The sequence below is a fragment of the Pelobates fuscus genome, chromosome 7, assembly GCF_036172605.1.
Source record: "Pelobates fuscus isolate aPelFus1 chromosome 7, aPelFus1.pri, whole genome shotgun sequence".
Lineage (NCBI taxonomy): Eukaryota > Metazoa > Chordata > Amphibia > Anura > Pelobatidae > Pelobates > Pelobates fuscus.
This window is the reverse complement of record NC_086323.1, coordinates 128,760,074-128,781,249: the sequence shown is the minus strand read 5'-3', so window position 1 is coordinate 128,781,249 and position 21,176 is coordinate 128,760,074. Positions and strand designations below refer to the sequence as shown.

The 21,176-nt window shown below is 38.9% G+C and overlaps 2 protein-coding genes across 3 annotated transcripts in view; one reads left to right on the top strand and one right to left on the bottom strand.

The window, feature by feature from the left end:
- The window catches only part of DNAH1 (dynein axonemal heavy chain 1), an 81,820-nt gene extending 73,439 nt beyond the window's left edge, over window positions 1-8,381 (top strand). Inside the window, exons 66-77 of the mRNA XM_063426636.1 lie at window positions 887-1,031; window positions 2,110-2,268; window positions 2,411-2,542; window positions 2,635-2,805; window positions 3,930-4,109; window positions 4,753-4,929; window positions 5,094-5,261; window positions 5,356-5,486; window positions 5,564-5,708; window positions 6,285-6,491; window positions 7,326-7,560; window positions 7,649-8,381. Coding sequence (XP_063282706.1) covers window positions 887-1,031; window positions 2,110-2,268; window positions 2,411-2,542; window positions 2,635-2,805; window positions 3,930-4,109; window positions 4,753-4,929; window positions 5,094-5,261; window positions 5,356-5,486; window positions 5,564-5,708; window positions 6,285-6,491; window positions 7,326-7,560; window positions 7,649-7,770 — 1,972 coding nt within the window. The 3' untranslated portion in view covers window positions 7,771-8,381. The remainder of the gene's footprint in view (window positions 1-886; window positions 1,032-2,109; window positions 2,269-2,410; window positions 2,543-2,634; window positions 2,806-3,929; window positions 4,110-4,752; window positions 4,930-5,093; window positions 5,262-5,355; window positions 5,487-5,563; window positions 5,709-6,284; window positions 6,492-7,325; window positions 7,561-7,648) is intronic.
- A 372-nt stretch (window positions 8,382-8,753) lies between these two features.
- On the bottom strand, window positions 8,754-20,857 carry BAP1 (BRCA1 associated protein 1). 2 transcript variants are annotated; one of them, XM_063426637.1, is made up of 17 exons: window positions 20,766-20,857; window positions 17,801-17,830; window positions 17,565-17,619; window positions 17,321-17,453; window positions 17,105-17,224; window positions 16,403-16,464; window positions 15,577-15,719; window positions 14,666-14,744; window positions 14,458-14,581; window positions 13,877-14,018; window positions 13,623-13,783; window positions 12,323-12,453; window positions 11,759-12,243; window positions 11,452-11,570; window positions 9,638-9,730; window positions 9,473-9,545; window positions 8,754-9,389 (listed from the first exon to the last, which is right to left on the bottom strand). In XM_063426637.1, exons 1-17 carry the CDS (start codon window positions 20,800-20,802, stop codon window positions 9,256-9,258), a joined length of 2,121 nt encoding a protein of 706 aa, XP_063282707.1. In that variant the 5' UTR covers window positions 20,803-20,857; the 3' UTR covers window positions 8,754-9,255. The 2 variants fall into 2 exon arrangements, with proteins under 2 accessions (XP_063282707.1, XP_063282708.1); XM_063426638.1 differs by having other exon boundaries at window positions 11,813-12,243.
- Between the last annotated feature and the right edge of the window lie 319 nt (window positions 20,858-21,176).

The following is a 21,176-nucleotide window of genomic DNA, read 5'->3' as shown; positions in this document are numbered from 1 at the left end:
GGTTCCGAGTAGATGCAGATCTCAGCAACCGAGAGTGTATGAGGCTCCAAAATGGCGGCCGCGGGTCTCGCGATTCGCGAGATCCAAGATGGCCGCCGTCACACTGAAAGTGTGGGAAAGTAGATCCGGCCGCCGGCCGGAGCGTTAAAACGCGCGGTTAGGCGGCCGGGAGTGGCAAGGGCTGTGTAGCCAAGGATTCCTTAGTGAAAGGGGACTGAAAAAACTGCAAAAATGTCCGGAATAAAACGGAAACCGGGAGGGATAGGCAGGGTGCCCAGAGTAAGAAGGGCAAAGGTAAATAAAGGAGCCCCAAGCAAATTTAGAAAAAATCAGAAAATGAGGCAAGATATAAGCAAAGTGAGGCAATAAGAAATAAGAGTGTAAACAGAAAATAACAAGGTTATAACAAGTCAAATAAAACCAATAATGAATAAATATGAGGAGCTCAATATTCTGACTTGTCTGCTGATGGAGCAGTAAAGAAAGAGAGGGAGGAGCCTGTTCACTGGGAATACTATACCTCCTACTGTTTTTTTGATTGGTTCTTATTATCACTTTCTTTACTGCTATGGAGTTTTAGTAAAGAGAGATATGCAAAATACGAAGCCTCCTGTCATGTAATAAAATTGTTATCAATGAACGGGACTAAAACTAAGGGTTCAACATTGAATCTGCTGTTTTAAACTCATCTAAGCAATTAATGACCAAGGTTAGCATGAAGGTAGAAATGTCACTATATTACTTCAAGTTTATCTACAAGGTGTTGTGTTTATGTGCCGTTACACAAGTTTTATTATTAAAAAAAATGTCTTTAATTCCACAAGTCTAGCATTAGACATGTTTTTTAAATTATTAAAATATCTTCTGCATATGTGTTACCTTTTAGGGAGCCACTTCCTGGGGAGTTGGGAACATCTCTGGACGCTTTCCAAAAGTTACTTATTCTGAGATGTATTCGCGGGGACAAACTGACAAATGCCATGCAGGACTACGTGTGTCAGCATCTGGGACAGCGGTTCATAGAACCACAGGTACCATAGAACAGCAACTAAAGTGGGAGGAGCACAGGCTACAGAGGATGTAGATACTATGTTGACATCTGGGGCTGGACATAGTTTGGTCCTCCTTTAAGGTGTGGTGGTCATGGAGTTACAATGAATGGATTGACAACCGCCTGACCCTAGCACATTATCAAATTCAATTTAATTTTGATGCTTAATTTGGCCCACACAGAATGGGAAATCAATGCATCTTATACAATGTCTAATATACCAACCATATCCTGGGAATGTTACAAAGACAAATGTCTAAAAACAAATATAACTTGCAACAATGTGCACATATGAATTGAAGTATTATGCATATATGGAAACCAGAGACTGGGCATACAAAATGATGAATCAGAAAAACAGTGTTGGCAGCAAAGGCCATTACTGAAAAATGCAAATACCAGACATAAAAACTAACACGTTGCACTCCAGACCCTTAAAGCACTTTAGCTTACTGAAGGGCATTGTATGTGAAGACTGTGTCTTCTGTTTTTTTTCATTTTACAAAAAGTGCAGATTTCAATAGAAATTGGCACTTTTATAAATTAACCTTGTTACACCCCTCTGGCTGTCATTTAGACAACCGATCGTTACTTCCTGGTTTCGTTGGCCCAGTGGAACTAAAGTCAAGAAGCAGGCAATTGCTCAGAGCACCTGCATTACACTTACTTCTCATTGAACTACATTGGGAAGTCTGTGATTGGGCAGCCACAGTCCTTTTGGGCTGGGGAAGAAGGGGATGGCTTACAAAGGCTGCAGACAAAAGATCTGCAGCTGTTGCAAGCTGTTTCTAAATATACCCCAATGATAAAATGCATACTTAAAAGCATGCCTGTTTTATTGGAGGTATATTTGTATCTTATTTTTCTTGTATTTGGGCAGTGGAGTGTCCCTTTAAGTGGGAACTAAAACTGTTGGAAGCTCTTTGTGCACGCAGTGTTTTGTAAACAGCTAATGTGTGCACAATGAATTAAAAATGCAAGGCAAATACCAGCCTGGATCCATTCTTCAGTTCTCCATGCATATCCTAATGCATTAATATATATTTTTTTAATTTTAGACAGCAGACCTGGGAGCGGTGTACAATGAATCTTCTCCTGTCACTCCTCTGATCTTCATCCTATCTACTGGCACTGACCCAGCTGCAGATCTCTACAAATTTTCTGAAGAGATGAAATTTTCCAAAAAACTAACAGCAATATCATTGGGACAAGGACAGGTACACTGCTTAATACTTATAGAAACTATCCAACATAAGTGACAGAGTGTTGTTTCATACCTAACCCAAACACATATACCTTTTTACCATTATTATGACTTCTGCTAGTGCTCAATGGTCTACTTTCTTATTCTGCCTGTAGGGTCCTCTAGCTGAAGCAATGATGCGCAGCTCAATGGAACGTGGAAAATGGGTATTTTTCCAAAATTGTCATCTGGCTCCCAGTTGGATGCCTTCATTGGAGAGACTAATAGAGAGTATTGAGCCAGACAAGGTATTTTCTTTCTTCACGGCACTCTCGCACCATCCATGATGCCAAAATGACACACACTGGTTCCTGTGCCAACCTTTTTATTGTATTTTCAGGTGCATCGGGATTTCCGCCTATGGTTGACCAGCATGCCCAGTAACCAGTTTCCAGTGTCCATTCTGCAGAATAGTTCAAAACTCACGATTGAACCTCCACGTGGAGTAAAGGCCAATCTGTTGCGTACTTACCTAAGTCTTAGTGATGCAGAGCTGAACGAGAGCAGTAAGGTGCAGTTTGGGTTTTGTTTACTTCAACTTACATTACACGATAAGACTAATGTAAAATCTTCTTCCTCCTCCTGGAACTTACCGTAGTGAGCGGTTATTCCGTAAACTTGGAGAATTGACAAATGATCTGAGAAGTTGGGAAGCTCTGCTTGGGACAGTAGTTCTCAGAACAGTCCCAAAATAAGCATAACTCGGTTTTGTTACTGTCCCCATTCAAACAATGTTGGTCCTTAACCCCTTAAGGACCAAACTTCTGGAATACAAGGGAATCATGACGTCACACGTCATGTGTCCTTAAGGGGTTAAGGAAGAACCAATAATGTAAGGAATGGTTTGTTTCTGTCCATGCAGCCCTAGACACATCTCCCCTGGCTGTGACTCACAATTGTAATAAATTGTAACAATTGTAATAAAAATATACTTTATGTTTTAAAAAAAAAAAAGCAAGTATAAACAGAAAACAAAATAAAAATAGAAACAATAATGTACAATGGAAGAAAGTGTGTGTTCCGTCACACTACATTTCAGCAAAACCCTCTGCATTTCCTTTGTCGAGAGAAATAACACTCTCAGGCTTATTTGCTAAAGTGAGAATTATGGGGAATTCAGAGTGAAATTAAAATTTAAGGACAAAATAGCCAAACTGGAAAAATTCTCCAAGTCAGCTATGCTTGCAGTTTGGCTATCTTGGCCTTATATGTGAAATTCATTGTGAATTTCTGACGGTTCTGACTGTAGTGAATAACCCTGCAATGCCAGTATTAAAGCAGAGGGTTTCTGCTTTCAAAACGTTAAACCGTAACCTTGGTATTTATTGATTTTGGTGCTTATTGTAAAAATATAATTTTATTTCTGTTCTCGTGTGCAGCTCTGTTGTTTTTTGTTTTCAAATAAAAAGAGGAGCCATTGCAGGATTTTCTTTACAATAATAAATTCGAAACTAGGTTAGGCAATAGATTTTTTCCAGAACCAAACAGAACTTGTGGGGTCATGCAGATTCAGAAGATGCATACTAATCCTATTACAATATGTGAGAGGATTAGTGCTTTAGGATAGTGAATAAACAGGCTAATGGCAATATGATTTTTCAGTTTTATCCTATATTTATGGCTCTCAACCAACAGGCTCCTCAGTATAAGACCCTACTGCTGTCTCTCTGCCTCTTCCACGGAAGCACATTAGAAAGAAGAAAGTTTGGACCATTAGGATTCAACATCCCTTATGAATTCACAGATGGAGATCTCAGAATTTGCATCTCTCAGCTCCGGATGTTCCTTGAGGAGTATACAGACATTCCATATAAGGTATCAATGTCAGGCATTGAATGTAAGAATACTATGCTGATCATAAGTCTGGCAGGTTGTAGCAAAACAAACAGGAGAACACATATACCAGCATAAATATCTTGACCATTAAAGCAGATCTGTCACTTCGGGGTTCTTTGCATAGTTCACAAAGACCACCTACACTGACAGTTCCAATATTGGCCAGTGTGTAGACGAGAAGTTTTACTTAACTTACATCAGTTTAGTCCCTGGCGGCCTACGCCATCTTCGTCCTGCTGTCTTCTTCAGCTCCTGGTGCTTCAGTTGCCAAAAGCTATGAAAGTGTTGTACTCTTGCACATGCTTGAGACCTGTCCATAGACAGAACTTGAATCCCACAACTGTCATTTGTGATGGCTGCTGGGACTGGACAAAAGTTCATGACGGAGCTCAACTTTTGTCATCCTTTACCAGAAGACAAAGCAGTCCTTACTTTGTCTTATGATATCTTTAGATTGCGTTGGAATTTCAATGAAATTGAATTGAAATCTTGATCAATGTTTTATAAAGAAAATATAATTATTAAATATTGAAAATTGACAGATCCTCTTTAAGCAAACGAGAGAGGGTGCACTAGTCTGTGGCCATTAAAGTAGATCCTGATTTTTCTCTTATCCTAATAGGTCCTACGTTACACTGCTGGAGAAATTAACTACGGTGGACGCGTCACTGATGACTGGGATCGACGTTGTCTCCTGAGTATTTTGCAGGACTTCTATCAGCCACCAGTTCTAAAAGAAGAACACATGTTCTCAGAGTCTGGAGTGTATCATCAAATAAGCCCAACACATGACTTGAATGTGAGAACCATAGACCAGTACATTATTTCACATACAACTTTGTCAGTCTATTTGTTTACTTAACCCATAGTTATACCTGTTACTATGACAGTCTGAGTATGTTATGTCAATGGAGGGTTTACATTTATTATAGAAATTCAAAGTTTTTATTTTTGGTGTTTCAGGGTTACCTACAGTACGTCCGTTCACTTCCACTTAACGATATGACAGAACTGTTTGGACTCCATGATAATGCCAACATTACATTTGCTCAGAATGAAAGCTTTGCTTTACTTGGCTCACTTGTGAAATTACAACCGAGAGCACAGGCCACCGGTGGGAGCCGTGATGAGGTCAGTTGGGAAGAAAGTCTTTGGGGTTTGCATGGGAATGTGACAGGGTTTGTCTAACTCTAAACGACCATTCATGCATGACATTCTCCAATAGATGGTGGAGGAGATTGCAGGAGGCATCCTGCAGAAAGTCCCCAAACCCATTCCTGTGCAGGAAGTTATTTTAAAGTACCCGGTTATGTATCAGGAATCTATGAATACTGTATTGGTTCAAGAGGTTACGAGGTAAGGATGCAAGAGAAATGAGAAGGCTTTTGCACATGACTGTAAGATATGTTTACACAGTGTCTTCATCTCTTCAGGTACAATCGCCTCCTGTCCACACTCTCACAGACACTGAGTGACTTGTTAAAAGCTATGAAAGGTCTAGTCGTCATGTCTTCTCAGCTGGAGCTCATGGCAAACAGTCTCTATAACAACTTTGTGCCACAAATCTGGAGCTCAAAGGTAAGCGCAGACCAGTCCACTCTACCCACCAAAGCTTCTCCATGAGACGTATGGGACAGATTCAGCATTCTTGGTATATTGCTGCCACAGATGAAGAGCTTTGATTTTCAAGGTGTTTAGAGGGATATTCTGAACTAAACATAAACATTGACGTTTCTCAGAAACAGCATTGTTTTACATTGCCAGAGAAAAGTGACATCTGTGTACCAAAACCAATACAGGAAGAGTGTCACTTTTAAATATCAATGTACTTTTCTGGGCAAAACAATTTGCTTTTAAATTAAAAAAAAATTTCATCTATATGTGCGTAAATAGCCAACTACCTAATAGCAATACCTTTATTGATCCTTGAGTAAAACAACTCTATAACTTATTAAAATGGTGAGAATTGTGTATACAAGGGTTGAGGTATGGAATCATCCCTCTGCCTCCTATGTAAACAGTTATTGGGACTGAATGAGTTAATAAGTGCACTGATTTCCTGCACATTTCAACTTTTACTTGTGTTGTTAATTGTCTTTTCTTCATTTATATCACAGTGTGAGATATTTGTTGTAATAATTCTCTTTTCCATAGGCATATCCATCGCTAAAACCTCTGGCCTCCTGGGTCCTAGATTTACTGCAGCGGATAGAATTCCTCCAGAAATGGATCTCTGATGGTATACCTGCCGTGTTTTGGATCAGTGGGTTGTTTTTTCCACAGGCATTCCTAACTGGTACTTTGCAGAATTTTGCCCGGAAGCATGTAATTTCCATTGACACAATCTCCTTTGAGTTTAAGGTGAGAAGCACTCCTGTAGCAAGAGTATATGTTCCTCATACTGAACTTTTTCTTTATAAATGAAGTCCGTGTTCTAGCTTCAAGGGACATCCCAGACACCTAAAGCACTTGAGCTTTCTGAAGTGCATTAGGTGATTTGAGTCGGTCATATTTGAAAAAAAAATTGCCACTTTTAAATAAATGTCACAGAAATGCCACTCAAGCCTCTGATTGGTTTATTCACCAGCACATAATGAAAGTCTGCGTCAAGAAGACTTGTATCTCTAAAGTTGCCGTAAAACATATATTCAATGCACTGAATGGTGTCTATTCACAGTGATACCAGTAAGCTGTACTGAGGTCACTCTAAAATACTAACACTTTCAGTATTGTTGCATTGAATATATGTTATACGGCAAGCCTTTGCAACAATACTGAAAGTGTTACAACTTTAGAGAGACATCGTTATCAATGCACAATATCATACCAATTTCTGGAAATTGTCTAACTGGCAGTTGCCCTATTAAGCCAACCACCACTTAGGATACACCATTCAGTGCATTGAATATATGTTTTACGGCAACTTTAGAGATACATCATTATACATGGAGATTGTTATCAGTGCACAATATCATACCAATTTCTGGAAATTGTCCATCTGGCAGTTGCCCTATTAAGCCAACCACCACTTAGGATACATTTTGGCTCGATCTTGTTGAGTCCCTAAAAAAAGACTCAGTGGACAGTTTGAGTCCTGCACCAGTTATTCTTGAGGGTATATCTACGTAATTGTTTAAAATAAAGTGTTCCTTTTAGTCTGCCCTTAAGTTAGCAACTGTCCTTTGTGTCTCGAAGGTTCTCAAGGAGTCAGTTACAGAGCTGAAGCAGCGCCCATCTGAAGGCTGCTATATTCATGGCTTATATCTGGAAGGAGCACGGTGGGATAAATCAACAATGATGCTGGCAGAGTCCCATCCCAAAGAGCTTTACACAGAGATGGCAGTCATATGGCTAGTCCCCATTCCTGAACGTAAACCTACAACATCTTCAATATATCTGTGCCCCATTTACAAGACTCTAACCCGAGCAGGTGAGATGGTCATGACAGCTCTCCCATGTTTTGTGATTGATGAGACCTGCATATTATAATGCCTTCACAACAATCTCTTTTATTACAGGAACACTTTCTACTACGGGGCATTCCACCAACTACGTTATTGCCATTGAACTTCCCAGCAGCAAGTCTCAAACCCACTGGATAAAACGTGGAGTTGCACTTATCTGTGCCCTGGATTATTAACTGTACATTTTAGTCTATTATTAATAATTAATTATACCTGTTTATTTTATGGAATTTGTCTACTTTGGAGTTGATGGTTGGATGAAAATCCACAAAAAAAAAACAATCCCTCAATTCATTACAATAGACATGCCCGTTACCACATCTGGCACCTTGGATCCTGTTGAGATAAATTCTTAAACCTAAGATCGAAGGAAAACTTATCACACAAATTTTATTTATATTTTGAGGCACATACATTCTATTCTAGCCTTTTCTTTAATGATTTATATTGGATTTATCTGAATTTTTTCTGACACTTTCTCCTGCCTGCACAGTCATTTTGTGTGATTTTGAGTCAGAAACAACCATTATCCAATTCAAGATCACTCTCACCTGCCAGTCTGTTGTGTATTAAGAGAGCGGTGCACAATGCTTCTCACCTCTACACGTCACACAGCTTCAGAACAGAGGAATATTGAAGCCGGCTGTGAAAACGGTCAAGCTGTGCACAGCTTTGGGACCAAGCAGGCAAGAGTGACTTTGGTTCTAAATGGTTAATTCTGACCCATGCTTATTCAATGTCTGGGCAGGCAATGACAAGAACATTCTAATGAAAATTCAGCACATATCATTAAAGAAAAAGAAGCTTTTCAGTTTTTCATCTCGTCTTACTTGTAGGGAAGTTTAATTGCGTCATTGGTTACAAAAACTTTGATTTAACCCCTTAAGGACCAAACGTCTGGAATAAAAGGGAATCATGACATGTCACACATGTCATGTGTCCTTAAGGGGTTAACCTGCACCATAAAGAGTTGAGAACCAGATTTAAACAAGAGAACATACAACCTTATGCATTCAAAAGTTGTATGTATTGTCTATATTACAACAAAGCTGGTGAAGTACATCTTTGCTGTTTTGTGCACAAAGCAAAGTCACAGATCTTTAATGTATCATGTAATCAACTCTACTATGTTGCACATGCACAACACACTACAAGACTATACTGTTTTACAGTGTTTATTATGTCAAGACAAGTTGTAAGTTTAAATAGTGCCAAGGTGTGTTCCTCAAGGCAATATGAAATTCCGGACAATTAAAGGGAAAAGTCAGTTTTAACTTAGTCATTAGGATGGGACCCGCCCACAGTGCAAAACTAGCAAGGGTGATCTAGACTTAGCAGACACCCAGCACCAATAACAGAACGTAACATCTGTCTCTAGATGGGCATTACCAGGTCACTAGAACTGGCAATACAGAATAAATAGGAGTAAATCCTGCAAGGCGAGTTCACATGATGCAAGAGGGAAAGGCATATATAATCCACTGTATGACATAGAACATGGATCCAGGTATGTATAAGGGGGTATAAAAACTAGTATTTATGTACATCATATACATTGGCAAGGGGATAACCTCACTATTTATAAAACTGTATGAAGGCAGGAATAACCTATATACTGTATTACAGAGTTGGGGAAACCTTCAAATATATAAATAACACATTTATTGGCGCTTAGCCTTATAAGGTCGTGATCGTTTGCGTCTGTCTGGCTTCCTTTGCTTGTGCAGGCGCCCAATGCTGACTCCCTGTCGTCTCCTTACGGAAATGTTCTGTTCCACAAGACTCGCCAACATTCCTACAGAAAAAGAGCAGATATAAATATATATTACAACTGCAACACATGTCCTGCAAGTTCCTTACTTTGTATGAATCACTCACCTTCTTGAGCCAGCATCGAGATAAATGCACAGATAAATTCATCATAGTTATGGGTCCTTCGTTGGTCATCAATCTAAAAGATGCACCAGAGAAAGGTAGAAGAATTGAGAAATGGGATAAAAATGAAGAGACTAAAAGCAATGTGGAGAAGATTATGAAGTTCACCTTGAATTTCTTGCGTTTTTCCAACTCTTCTCTCAGACATGTTTCAGATGCAGAAATTTCAGCTTCAACACATTTCAGCAAGGCAAGAAGCTCCTTAAGTGGAAATGTATGGGGAAAGGATTTCATTACAAGGTGTACAATATCGCTCAGTATTACAATACTTGCAAGTTTTTTTTTTAACAAACAAACAAAAAGGATTAGAAAACTAGTAGGCAGTTTGACATCTGATTTATAAAGCCTTTTCCGCAAACACCAAAATACAGTAACCACCACCCACCAGTCTGCCATCATTCTAATTAAAGGAACACTAGGGTCAGGAACAAAAACATGTATTCCTGACCCTACAGTGTTTAACCCACCATTTAGGTGGCTTGCTCCCCCTTAAAAGTTTAACCCCTTAAGGACACATGACGTGTGACATGTCATGATTCTCTTTTATTCCAGAAGTTTGGTCCTTAAGGGGTTAATTTAAAAACCCTTTCTAACGCTGTGCGGGTCTGCTGGCGCTGGCCCAGCACCCTTGGTGACATCAGAATTGACAATTTTTTGCCAATCTAATGCTTTCCCATCGGGAAAGCATTGGATTGGCTAAAATCGGCAAGGGGGCTGGACCAAACACAATTTTGGCCAATCAGCACCTCCTCATAGAGATGCATTGAATTAATGCATCTATATGAGGAAACTTCAGCTTCCCAATGCAGAGCGTGGAGACGCTTAATGGCACTGCTGCCTACTGTGCAGCACTGAGCCAGGAAGCACCTCCAGTGGCCATCTGAGGAGTGGCCACTTGGAGGTGTCCCTAGGGGCCATGTAAACACTGCCTTTTCTCTGAAAAGGCAGTGTTTGCATGAAAATGCCTTCATATAATGATTATATTCACCAGAACAACTACATTAAGCTGTAGTTGTTCTAGTGACTATAGTGTCCCTTTAACTATAATAATACAAAAAGGCATGCATGAGCAATGAAGGTAAAAAAAAAGCTAAACTATAATATAGTGCAATCACACAATGACACCCTGCACAAATACCAACCAGTCACATCTATAAATTAGAGGGGTTTTTGGAATAGGGCAGTAAGCACATATGATTGGGGATAAAGCTTTGTTACGGATTTAATTAAACCCCACAGTTAGGTCTGTGAAGTGGCTTTTCAGCAGAGGTTAGGGTAAGCTGCTAACAATTAAGAGTGTATTCAATGAACATAGCATTATTTTGCATTAAAACCTGAATTGTAATCATATAGATACAAAAATGTGTGACTAATCTCTAACGGTTTCATATCTTATGTTTTGCACTGTGTTAGCCGTTAAGCGACTATTGCCTGCTCCTCCTATTGGTACCACAGTTAGATCAAACATGTCACAATGCCGTATACTCACAGACCCACGCTATGCATATCGCTTCTGCTTTATAATATATAAAAATGTGCAAACTTATTAATTGCCATGTTTGAAAATGTACGATTTTGCGTGTAACTGCTGTTGTGGCAACGCACGCTTGCTGTTAAACCATGCACAACAAAAATAAAAAAAATTAAAAAAAACGGAATTGTAAAATTTAGGCTAATTTTTCCAAATCCGCTATTGTTGCCAACATTTTGTAATCTGATTTTCAATGCAATGTGACTCAGTATTTAGTGAATAAGCCCTCAAGTGTCAGCAACAATACTACTGCACTTCATTTCCTGATAAATTGAACTGTGGCCCTAATGACAGGGGAGTCTCCTCACCAAGTTCATTACACTTTAGAAGTACAGCCTGGCAGACAAATGATTCCATTTGCATTCTGTGGATCTGGCTTCCACTTCCTTACCTTGGGAGAAAACTTCTCCCCTTGAGGAGCCTCAACAACTCTGCAACGCTCTGCATCTGATTCTGCACTCTCTCGTCCTTCCTCGGCTTTGCTGCTTTTTGGAGAGGTCTTAGACGGCTCTGGGGAAGAAAATAAATAAATTGCTGACAAAATTGACAATTATACTTTAACATGCCATAAACCTTCATAACTCAGGAAGTATATAGAGAGAAGTAAAAACAAGTTAAAGTGGATTTCTCCTTGCTGCACTCATTGAATTTCCATGAAAACTCTCCAGCCACTAGCAAAGTAATCTATAAAGTCACACCTTGATTCAGAGGCATCCCTCCCTTGCTTCTCTCCTTTTTCTGCCCCTCCATACCGAGTCTGCTGAGTGGACACAAGTGCCCATCCCTGCTGAGATGCAGAATCCCAGTGCCAATATGAGGACCCAAATCCCGAACTGCCCGGTTGTAGCGCACACAGTCCAAACGAGAGAGAGGTTCTTCTTCTCCAAATAGAACTTTTGAGAGGTGGGAGGTAACAGGACTGGAGGGTCGGGTGGGATTGGCAGATCTCAAAGGGGAACGCAGTGGGGAGTTGAATGCACTGCCAATTTCTGAAGCAGTGTCTGTGCTTTCATTGCTGGGAGTTGGAGAAGGCTGCGAGTGAGGGGCAGCAGGGGCTCCTGTCTTTATAGATAAGGGGGAGCAAAGATCTCTTTGGGTTTCCTTTAATTTCTCTGCCAGGACATTTGGAGGGAGTTCAGGTCCAGATGGCGGGGCCAAAGACTCAGAACTTTTTGTCTTGAATCTGAGGAGATAGGAAGATATCAAAGACTCTAATTTCAGCATTTAGTGTTGAAAATGGCTAGAAAAATATTTAGGCATACCCAGACGGAGCTGGGGGTCTCCTTGTGCGCTCAGTTTCCTCCTCCTCCTCCTCCTCCTCATCAGAGTCTGGACATGGTGGTGGTGGCGCACCCCGTGAACGACCAACCCCAGCCGCCAAGTCCTCCTCCTCCTGTAATAAAAATTTACAACAAATAGAATTCTAAAACACACTAGAAAACCCATTAAAAATAAAAAAAACGACAATTAGTCACCATAAAATTACCCTCGTCCTTGTTTCATACCTTTAGAAATAAATATAAACCTCGGGAAACTCCCATCACCAAAAACCAACCTTTACTCTTAGACACAAGATTTAGAACCATAAAGCATGTCCCTTTAAAGGCAGCAGTACCAACAATATTAGATCCAAATATGAATCTGTGTATTTACATGGTGTTAAAAATATTTGTTCATTTACAGTTGGCAGCACAACATGGTGTCATGCTCTAATAGGAAATGGTTCAACTCCCATTCACTTGAGGTTAGTAGATATTCCGAAGGCATGAATATAGAAACTATGGCCATTTCGTCTGAAAGATACGCACCATAAGGATGTATTCACTAAATAGGGAATTGGGGAGAAATGACACAGTTTAGACCAATGCTAGAATATGTAGATTTATTCTTCCATAAATATCCAATTTTCTGGTCTTTTTATGCTTCATTAGTCCTAGGGTGTGCGGTCATATTTGTTGGGAAATAGAGGAATTAATTTAAAACATCAGGTTATTATTCAAGTTAGGCACAATGTGTACATTAGGCTACAGTTAATTATGATGGCTGTTCTTTTTAAATCATTTTGTTTTAAAGCAAATATTAATTTTGCATCATGCAACCTGCTGTTCTTCCCTTTGTGTTGCTATAGACTAGTTTCAGCTGACAAGGAACTACAACTCCCAGAAACCCATACTGTGCTGTTAAAGCAGTGATTATGGGATAACCTAACTAATCACAGAGACGGTTAAATTAGTCACTTCCTTGTTCGGTGAGAATTCGCAGTCTAGGTTCTTTGCAGGATATAAGGAAACTTTATATGAGAGCATATGAGGCCTGCAGGTTCCGAAGCAAGAAATCCATATACCTCCCCACTCTATGTAAAACCAACATCTCACAAATATCACAACTACCTACAACTTCTACAGTGGGTCTCAATAGCACCTTTCAACACTGTATCCAGTTACCAGCAACTCCCACACAAGTATGCTTACTAAGAGGGACACCTCTAGACTTTGACAAAAAAGTCTCCAGACTGCTAGATATTTACTTACTCACTGAATTTAAATTCCAATTCTACCTCACCTGCATTGGTGATTTGGCATAGTTGTGGTTATCCAGAAAGGCAGGGAGACGGGGGGCTGGTGCAGGAGTTGGACCTCCATTCTGAGGTGGCACATTTGATTTACTGTAAGCGTTAAGGACAGAGCTTCGAGTGAGGGCTCCTGTTACTTCTGCAGCCGAATCTAGAAAGAAAAAAATAATAAAACACGTAATTAAAAATAATATATCCTTTTCTCCTGCTGCATGTATGGTGGACAAGTGTATGATCTCCGTACCAGTGACATTCCGCTGGGAACTAAGGTTCGTGCGTGGGTTTTCTGGGCAGGCAGCAGAATTTACAGCATTGATTTTTGTTTCTTCAGGACAATCTGTGGTCTTCTGGGGCTGAATCAACTCTGGCTGAGTCACTCTGATCAGCTGCAGTAGGAGAGAGATTGAGTAAGTGATTAAAGAGTGTAAAAAAATACTTTTCCTCCATGAAGAGCTCATCTTGTGATAATCTTTCGGTTAAGTCAGGATAACCGGACAAGAAAACTCAACAGGTTCTTCTTAATCATGGACACTGGCAAGCTCAATGATCAAATGAATTGAAAACGGGCCAAATTGCTACATTTTGGGAAACAAGACAGGAATATTTTCCCCACTTGAGCGTCAAGCAAAATTTCATAAAAATTCCACTCGACTCTGAGATGTTTGGTTTACAGAGATTTTACCGGTCACTCTTCCATTGAAGAGGAAGCTTCTTACAGAATATTCTCTCTGTACCAACAGATTCCATGGGGTGGCATTGCCACTATGTGCAAGACAAAGTCCCGTATTAAGTAGGTTTTAACTTGAAAGATTAGGTCTGAGATACCTGCTGCAAAGCTTCCAGCACAGTTTGTCTGTTCATTTTCAGGATATGAAGTTTACTCTCATATTTCAGTCTTCTGTCAGGTACCACTGCCATCAGGTTAAAACGAATATCATGATATGGCTCCCTGCATAACCACAACAAATTTGGGTCACACTCTGAGGCATACAAACAATAATATCACCCATTGATCAATTTCATGTGCGCTTACCCTGCAGTAGCAAGTCCAATCCTTTCCATGATAACTCTACGAGCCTTGTCTGTCCACTCCTCATCCTCAGCCCACGGACCTGAGGGAGGAAAAAAAAAAAAAATTGTATAGAAGGACAGAGGCATTTATCAGAATTAACAATTCGCTTAATTGGGAAAAAACATCTAACTCCGCTTTAATTACAGCTGGGCTATTTTGTTCTAAAATATTTAAATCCCTTTCATATTCTTTAGTCACTAAATCCATATAGACTAGCTCTGTGTGGAACAACTTTACAGCTGTAAGGAACTAGCATCATTCATTATATTAATATATTTATAAGTATTTTAAATTGTGCTCTTTAATGTTTTTAAATTACTGGGAACCCCATTTCATCAAAAAAAAAAAAAAAAAAAAAAAAATGAATATTATTAAACAACTTTTTTCCAGTGCCAGCAGAGTGTCTTTCCTGCAGCTTTCATTCTCCTTACATGAAGTCATCAATCCTGATGACTTGAGTCCAATCAGATGGTGAGATGCTTCTCATACAGCACTGGGACACGACTCACTAAGGGCAATCGCTGGACTTGAACCTGAAGTGCTTTATGGGACTCAAGTGTCACTTTCGCTTTACATTTCAATCCACAAATATTTGTTAAATACATGAGATAAATAAATAGAATATTAAAAATCCTGGGAGGTGACAGTTCCCCTTTAAAATACCAACTGAGTAAATTAACACACCATTATTAAAAAAACAAAAAACAATTAGTTAATATAAGTGTAAAAAAAAAAAACCCCACCAACACAAATACATAGAAACAAAAAAACAAATATTAAAAGAAACACAAAAAGTAAAACAAAAGTAATACAAAATAAATCTAAAGCTGTTTAACAAGATAATGTGAATCACTATGTTGTGTAATTCTTACCATGGTCAATGGGGTAAACTTTCAGTCCATCCAGTTCAAAAAGTCGACCTTTAATTGGTACATAGCTGACAAAGTGAAATGCCTCCATGGTGCGGACGGCACTGATTCCATTCTGCTTCTCAGGGAGGTGTCTAGGTTCTGGTCTAAGGGTAACAGAACAGAGATTTACAGCAATGTCTGTCTAGGGTGGAAGAAATAAAGGTGTGATAACATCTCTATCAAGTAACCGTTTTAAACATTCTGATTAGGTGGGTATCCCCTCTTCCATCACTCCCTTCTCTCCGTTGTCTAAGAATCTCCTAACCCCTGGTTTTGGTGTGCTTACTGGGAAGTACTCATGGGTGGTGTTGCTGGAGCATGATTGGGGAAAGCAAGCTCTTCCTCTCTTTTTTTGTTTCCCTTTCGCCATTCTAATTGTATTTTGTTCTAATGTACAAACAACGTTCCTGACATTGTCTGGAATTCTGATGGGCCCTGTTGGCCAGTTTACAGAATATACCATCAACATGTTGTTTTCATTATATGTCTCTCTCTGCTAAGTTTAAGACCACTTTGTTATGGCTCAATTTTCTACGATGTTTCTTTTACGGCCAATGGTATTGAAAAACTTTAAATAAAGATTGTCAACTTTTTTTTTTTTTTTTTTAAAGGAAGAGATTTAGACAAGATAAATCCCAGTGCCATCCGTTTTATAGGTAAGTGGACTAAATTAGTACAAGCAAATGATCTCTAATGTACCTCTTCTACAATAAGATGATTGCTGCCTACATGAATACATGCACAATTACAATTTCTATCGCTGCTGCCCACTGTGTCATGGACATACCTGGCATGACTGTTGTGAGCTCTTGCTAGTTCTGGAGCATTTCCAATTGCATATCCTTTACTCTGAGGGAGAGACCAGAATTGTTTACAAAACAAAATTATTAACAAGTAGATGCAGTGCCTGCCTACCACCCAAACCAACCTGTTTCAGTGTTTTGTCTCAATAGATTAGGTGTTGCGCATTCCATAGCAAAAAGGGGCATTAAATATATTTTTTTATGAAAATGACCGCTCTAGCCGATCAGTGATGCCCATGCCGGGCGGCACTCCACTCTTTCTGAAACTCAATTAAAGGCACCTAGGGAGGTGTAGCTAGGGCGGCATAAACCGAAATAATAGTGATTTACCTCCTACATGGCAGAGAATGAAATAATGAGACTGCAGGGGCATGATCTATACAACCAAACAGCTTAATTAAGCTAAAGATAATTTGGTGTCTATAGTGTCCCTTTAACCCCTTAAGGACCAAACTTCTGGAATAAAAGGGAATCATGACATGTCACACGTGTCATTTGTCCTTAAGCGGTTAATGGATACACAATTTCACGTAGAGGAAAGTTACATCTCAGATATTAAAAAAATAAAAAATTACACTTAAATTAAAAAGAACTCATCAGAAAAATATTATAGAAAGTAAAGTTTACCAGAGTTTATTTTTGTAAACTATAGGGGTTTTATAAACTACAAAGCACGGCATTGTTACCTCTGGGCTGAAGCCTTTGGTGAAATCCTTTATTCTGCTCAGTGTGGGCCCAAGGTGAACCCCACTACAGTTCAGCAATACACTCAGAAGAGCATGAGTAGCACACGAATTAGGAATCAGCTGAAGAAAATGATGGAGAAAGTGTGAGAATCTTGAATAATGACAGATGCACTGTTTGCCACTACCGATAATGTATTTATTTGCTATTGGTTATACCTGATGTGCAAAGAACATGTTATTAACAACCTCATCTTCCATGACGGAGGTGTCATCCAGCAGAGTGGAGACCTTCCTGCGGGAGCGACGCTCCTCAATCCATTTAAACAGGAATATGAAGCCATACACAGGCCTGGAGGTGGAAAGTGATGGAGAGAAAGTAAGAGTATGTAATAAGATGCAAGAAAGACTGAATACATAAAATGAATAAATCAATGATTGGGGAGGTAATACAATGCCATACCCTGGGCACTTGCTTTGCAGGTCATAGATCTCTTCCACTTGGACTCCCTTTACACCTGAGAGAGAGAAATTTCACTGGTTCTTCAAAACAATAAAGCCCCCAAAATCTTCATTCCGAGCCTTTACCCAACTCCCTTGTTAAGAAATATAAAGCATATATTTTCCTGTATGTCTCCCAGCCAAATCTATGATCTCAGATTTCCCAATGATATTTCATTAAGCAAGCAAGCAACTTACCAAAATCCTCCACCAACAGTGTAAAGAGCCCTGAGTGAGAGAGAACAAACACCAGAAAGGGGTTTACTTGTAATATATTTGATCTACTATATACAGTGTATAGAGCAGGGGTGCCCAAAAGATAGATCCCCAGTTGTTGTCGAACTACAACTCCCATGATGCTTTGCATACCTTTAGAATGACATAGCATTATGGAAGTTGCAGTTTTAAAACATCTGGGAATCTACCATTTGGACACGCTTGGTATAGACTCTACCAAGTAGTCAGTTCATTAAACTTAGAACCATGTGTATTTTTCCCATTATATTTTATAAATATATATATGATCATGTGTAGACAAAATGTTGGCTTTAAAACGGACAAAGAAATAAATAAAAATAAAATTGAATGAATGGCATTTTACCAGCACTTTATACAGTTCCTTATTTCTCCCACACAGTGTCACTTAAATACTTTATATAATGTGGATTTATCATTAAAGCTTAAAGGAACGCTAAGCTATAGTGCCAGTAAAACACACATGTATTCCTGACACTATATTTGTAAAAACAAAGTTTAGGCCCCAGCCTCTCCAGCCCCTTGCCTTTCTTAAAAAAGGTAGCTTACTCCGTTTACTAGGAAAGCATTGGGAGGCTATTGCACATGTGCATCTCGCTGCGCCAATCAGCTTCTCCTTATAGAGAAGTTTTGAATCAATTTATCTCTATGGGGAGCGTTCAGTGTCTCCATGCAGAAAGTGGAGACGCTGAACATCACACTGTGCAGCACTGACCCAGTAGTGCATGCCCTTATAAGGGTGTTCCTAGGCAGCAATGTAAACACACAGAGTAGGCTGTAGTTGTTCTGCTGACTATAGTGTCCCTTTAACTTTTGATAGGTTGCAATGCCTATAAGCATAACTTTTTTGCGGTTTTGTTGTTGCTGAATTCTACAGCTAGAAGTCAGTCTGTGTAACTTTATGGACTGTTATCTGTAGAATTCAGGATCAACTGCTTACACAAGCGGTACTGACTTGCGCTTAAGGAGAATGAGGCCATCAAAAGTGGCCTAAAGGAAAGAAACTCCAGGCCTAGATCCATTACAATTTTGCAAATTAGTGCATATTGATTATAAAAATAAAATAAAAAACATTTTTCCATATTGGCTTCCTTTTAAGTTTACCTCATTCATATCCTTGAGGGAGTAAGGTAGCTCTTCTACTATCAAACCTGCCTTTGGCAGCATATATAAAATGAGCTAATGGATACCTAAATTGTGGCATTAGCCCTTTTTAGCATAGCACACTCCAGTGCCTTTCAGGCTCGTCTACATTTGGAACTGCTGAGAAGAAGTTCATTATCCCAGTTATTTGTAGGTCACCTCTTTAAAATCTTCCGTATCTGGGCAGTAACTTGGTATTTGTAAAGCTAGTTGTAGAACAGACATATAGCACATTTTGTTAACAGTTATTTGAATCCCGTGTGCTATTCACATGATAAACAATTATCATTATCCATCAATGAAGAAGTTAAAGGTGCGTACACAAGTGAAATAGCACTGATAGCAGTAGAACATACTATACAGAAAATATTTCAATTAACATCTATAAAGGATGTCATGCAAGAAATATAGTATTTACAAAAACATTTCCTACTAATAATAAGCCAGACTTTAAAAGCACAGATGACTCCATTGGATATCATATTAATTTTGGTAATTAAAATAATAGAATGTCAGTTATATATTATTGGAAACTAAGATAAACATAGAACTCACACATCAGTACACAAACGTCAAAGTACAAATGTCATTTTAGATTAGACTACTCTAAAATACAAGAGTAGGATTGTGAAGAAAATAAATTACCATCACTTATATTGTTTTATAATAAAGGGCAGTCTAAAACAGAATTAAAATATGTACAATGGATTATATAAATATTTCCTCCCACAGATTCAAACATCTCTGCCATTGTGGAGTAAACACATTTAATAAAAAACAGAGAATAGAGTCAGCGCTAATATATCAGAAAGAGGTACAAAGGGCAGCAATCCCAAACAAGGACTCCCTCACGTGTCCTTGAAATAAATAAGAAAGGCAAACAAACAAAGGGATGGGACTGCGCCCGTGAGCAAAGTAAATGGAATTAAAAGTCCTGGTTGAGGTAATAATTTTGAAATAGAGTCCAGTATAATGGAACTTTGGTCCTATGTTGGTCTCTGAAGTTGTAGAGTAAAGAGTGATACCAGGACTTTTAATTCCATTTACTTTGCTCACCGGCGCAGTCCCATCCCTTTGTTTGTAAACTAATTTAATAAATTTTTATTAAAGCGTACAATCTTTTGCTGCGAAACACAACAACAAATATTTGTAAAAAAATACAAAATATTCCAAAAATATTTAAAAGATTATTATCACTACCATTGACATGTATAACACATCCAACATATTCCGCAGCACTTTACATTATTATAAAGGGGGAAATTTAACAATAAAATAAGACAATAACAACTGGTTACAGGAACAATAGATTCCTGTATATGTTCTTTTCATGAAGATGCGAGCATTCAGTGCAGTAGCATACAAACTTAAATTGTAAAAAAAAAATAAAAACAATGCAAAATATGGACTTCAAATATTGTCAATGACATATATTACAGCTGACAGAAACAAAAATGTCACAATTTGCCAATTATTGCCATGTTACCCCTTTTTAACAGGAGAGGGGTAGTGTAAGAGATGAATAATACACATACCAACAATGTAGCACTCAGTAAGCAGTGTTCATTCTGTATTAAACATATTGCATTCAGTATGTATGTACACACAGGGCATGATTTTATAGGAGAGCTGCCTATTTCCAGGGGTAGCTATACAGGACATTGGAATGCCCCTACATATACCACTAGGTCTATAGGAAGCAGCTGTGTCTGGATTAATAATGAATCTATGAGACCACCATGCATTGTAATATATGAAATAATACCTGGATCGCTCTCTAGTTCTAACCAGCCTTTATTCATGTTGTCTTATCCATGCCTACGGGCCTCTGACGTAAAACGATAATGCGCCGGAAATTCAAGCTAAGCATGTTCCTGTTTATGTCATGTGACCCGCAGTGAGGCCTGGAGCACCATCTTTGATGTGGGCAAAACATTTTTTACCTACTCACATTCACTGTAAAACTCGGGGGGGGGGGGGGGGGGAAACGTCCTAAATCTAGCTAGCTACTAAGAAAATAAAATGAATTTAATATATTAGTGTTTGTGTTCTTTACAGTGTTTTATATTATGGTATAATAATGACCACATCTTTTTACTAATTTGTGGGGGTATTATAGCAGGTGTATTTAATGCATTTCTGATAATATTGCTTTATAAATATGTTGAGACTTCTC

What these genes read in the sequence shown, in the direction of transcription:
- BAP1 (XM_063426637.1), bottom strand. Translation starts at nt 20,802, where the DNA reads ATGAATAAAGGCTGGTTAGAACTAGAGAGCGATCCAG. An exon ending in AGTTTACCCCATTGACCATG is followed by an intron (nt 14,745 to 15,576) that starts GTAAGAATTACA and finishes TTCCTCCCTCAG; the next exon opens with GTCCGTGGGCTGAGGATGAG. An exon ending in AGGGATGCCTCTGAATCAAG is followed by an intron (nt 11,571 to 11,758) that starts GTGTGACTTTAT and finishes TTTCTTCCCCAG; the next exon opens with AGCCGTCTAAGACCTCTCCA.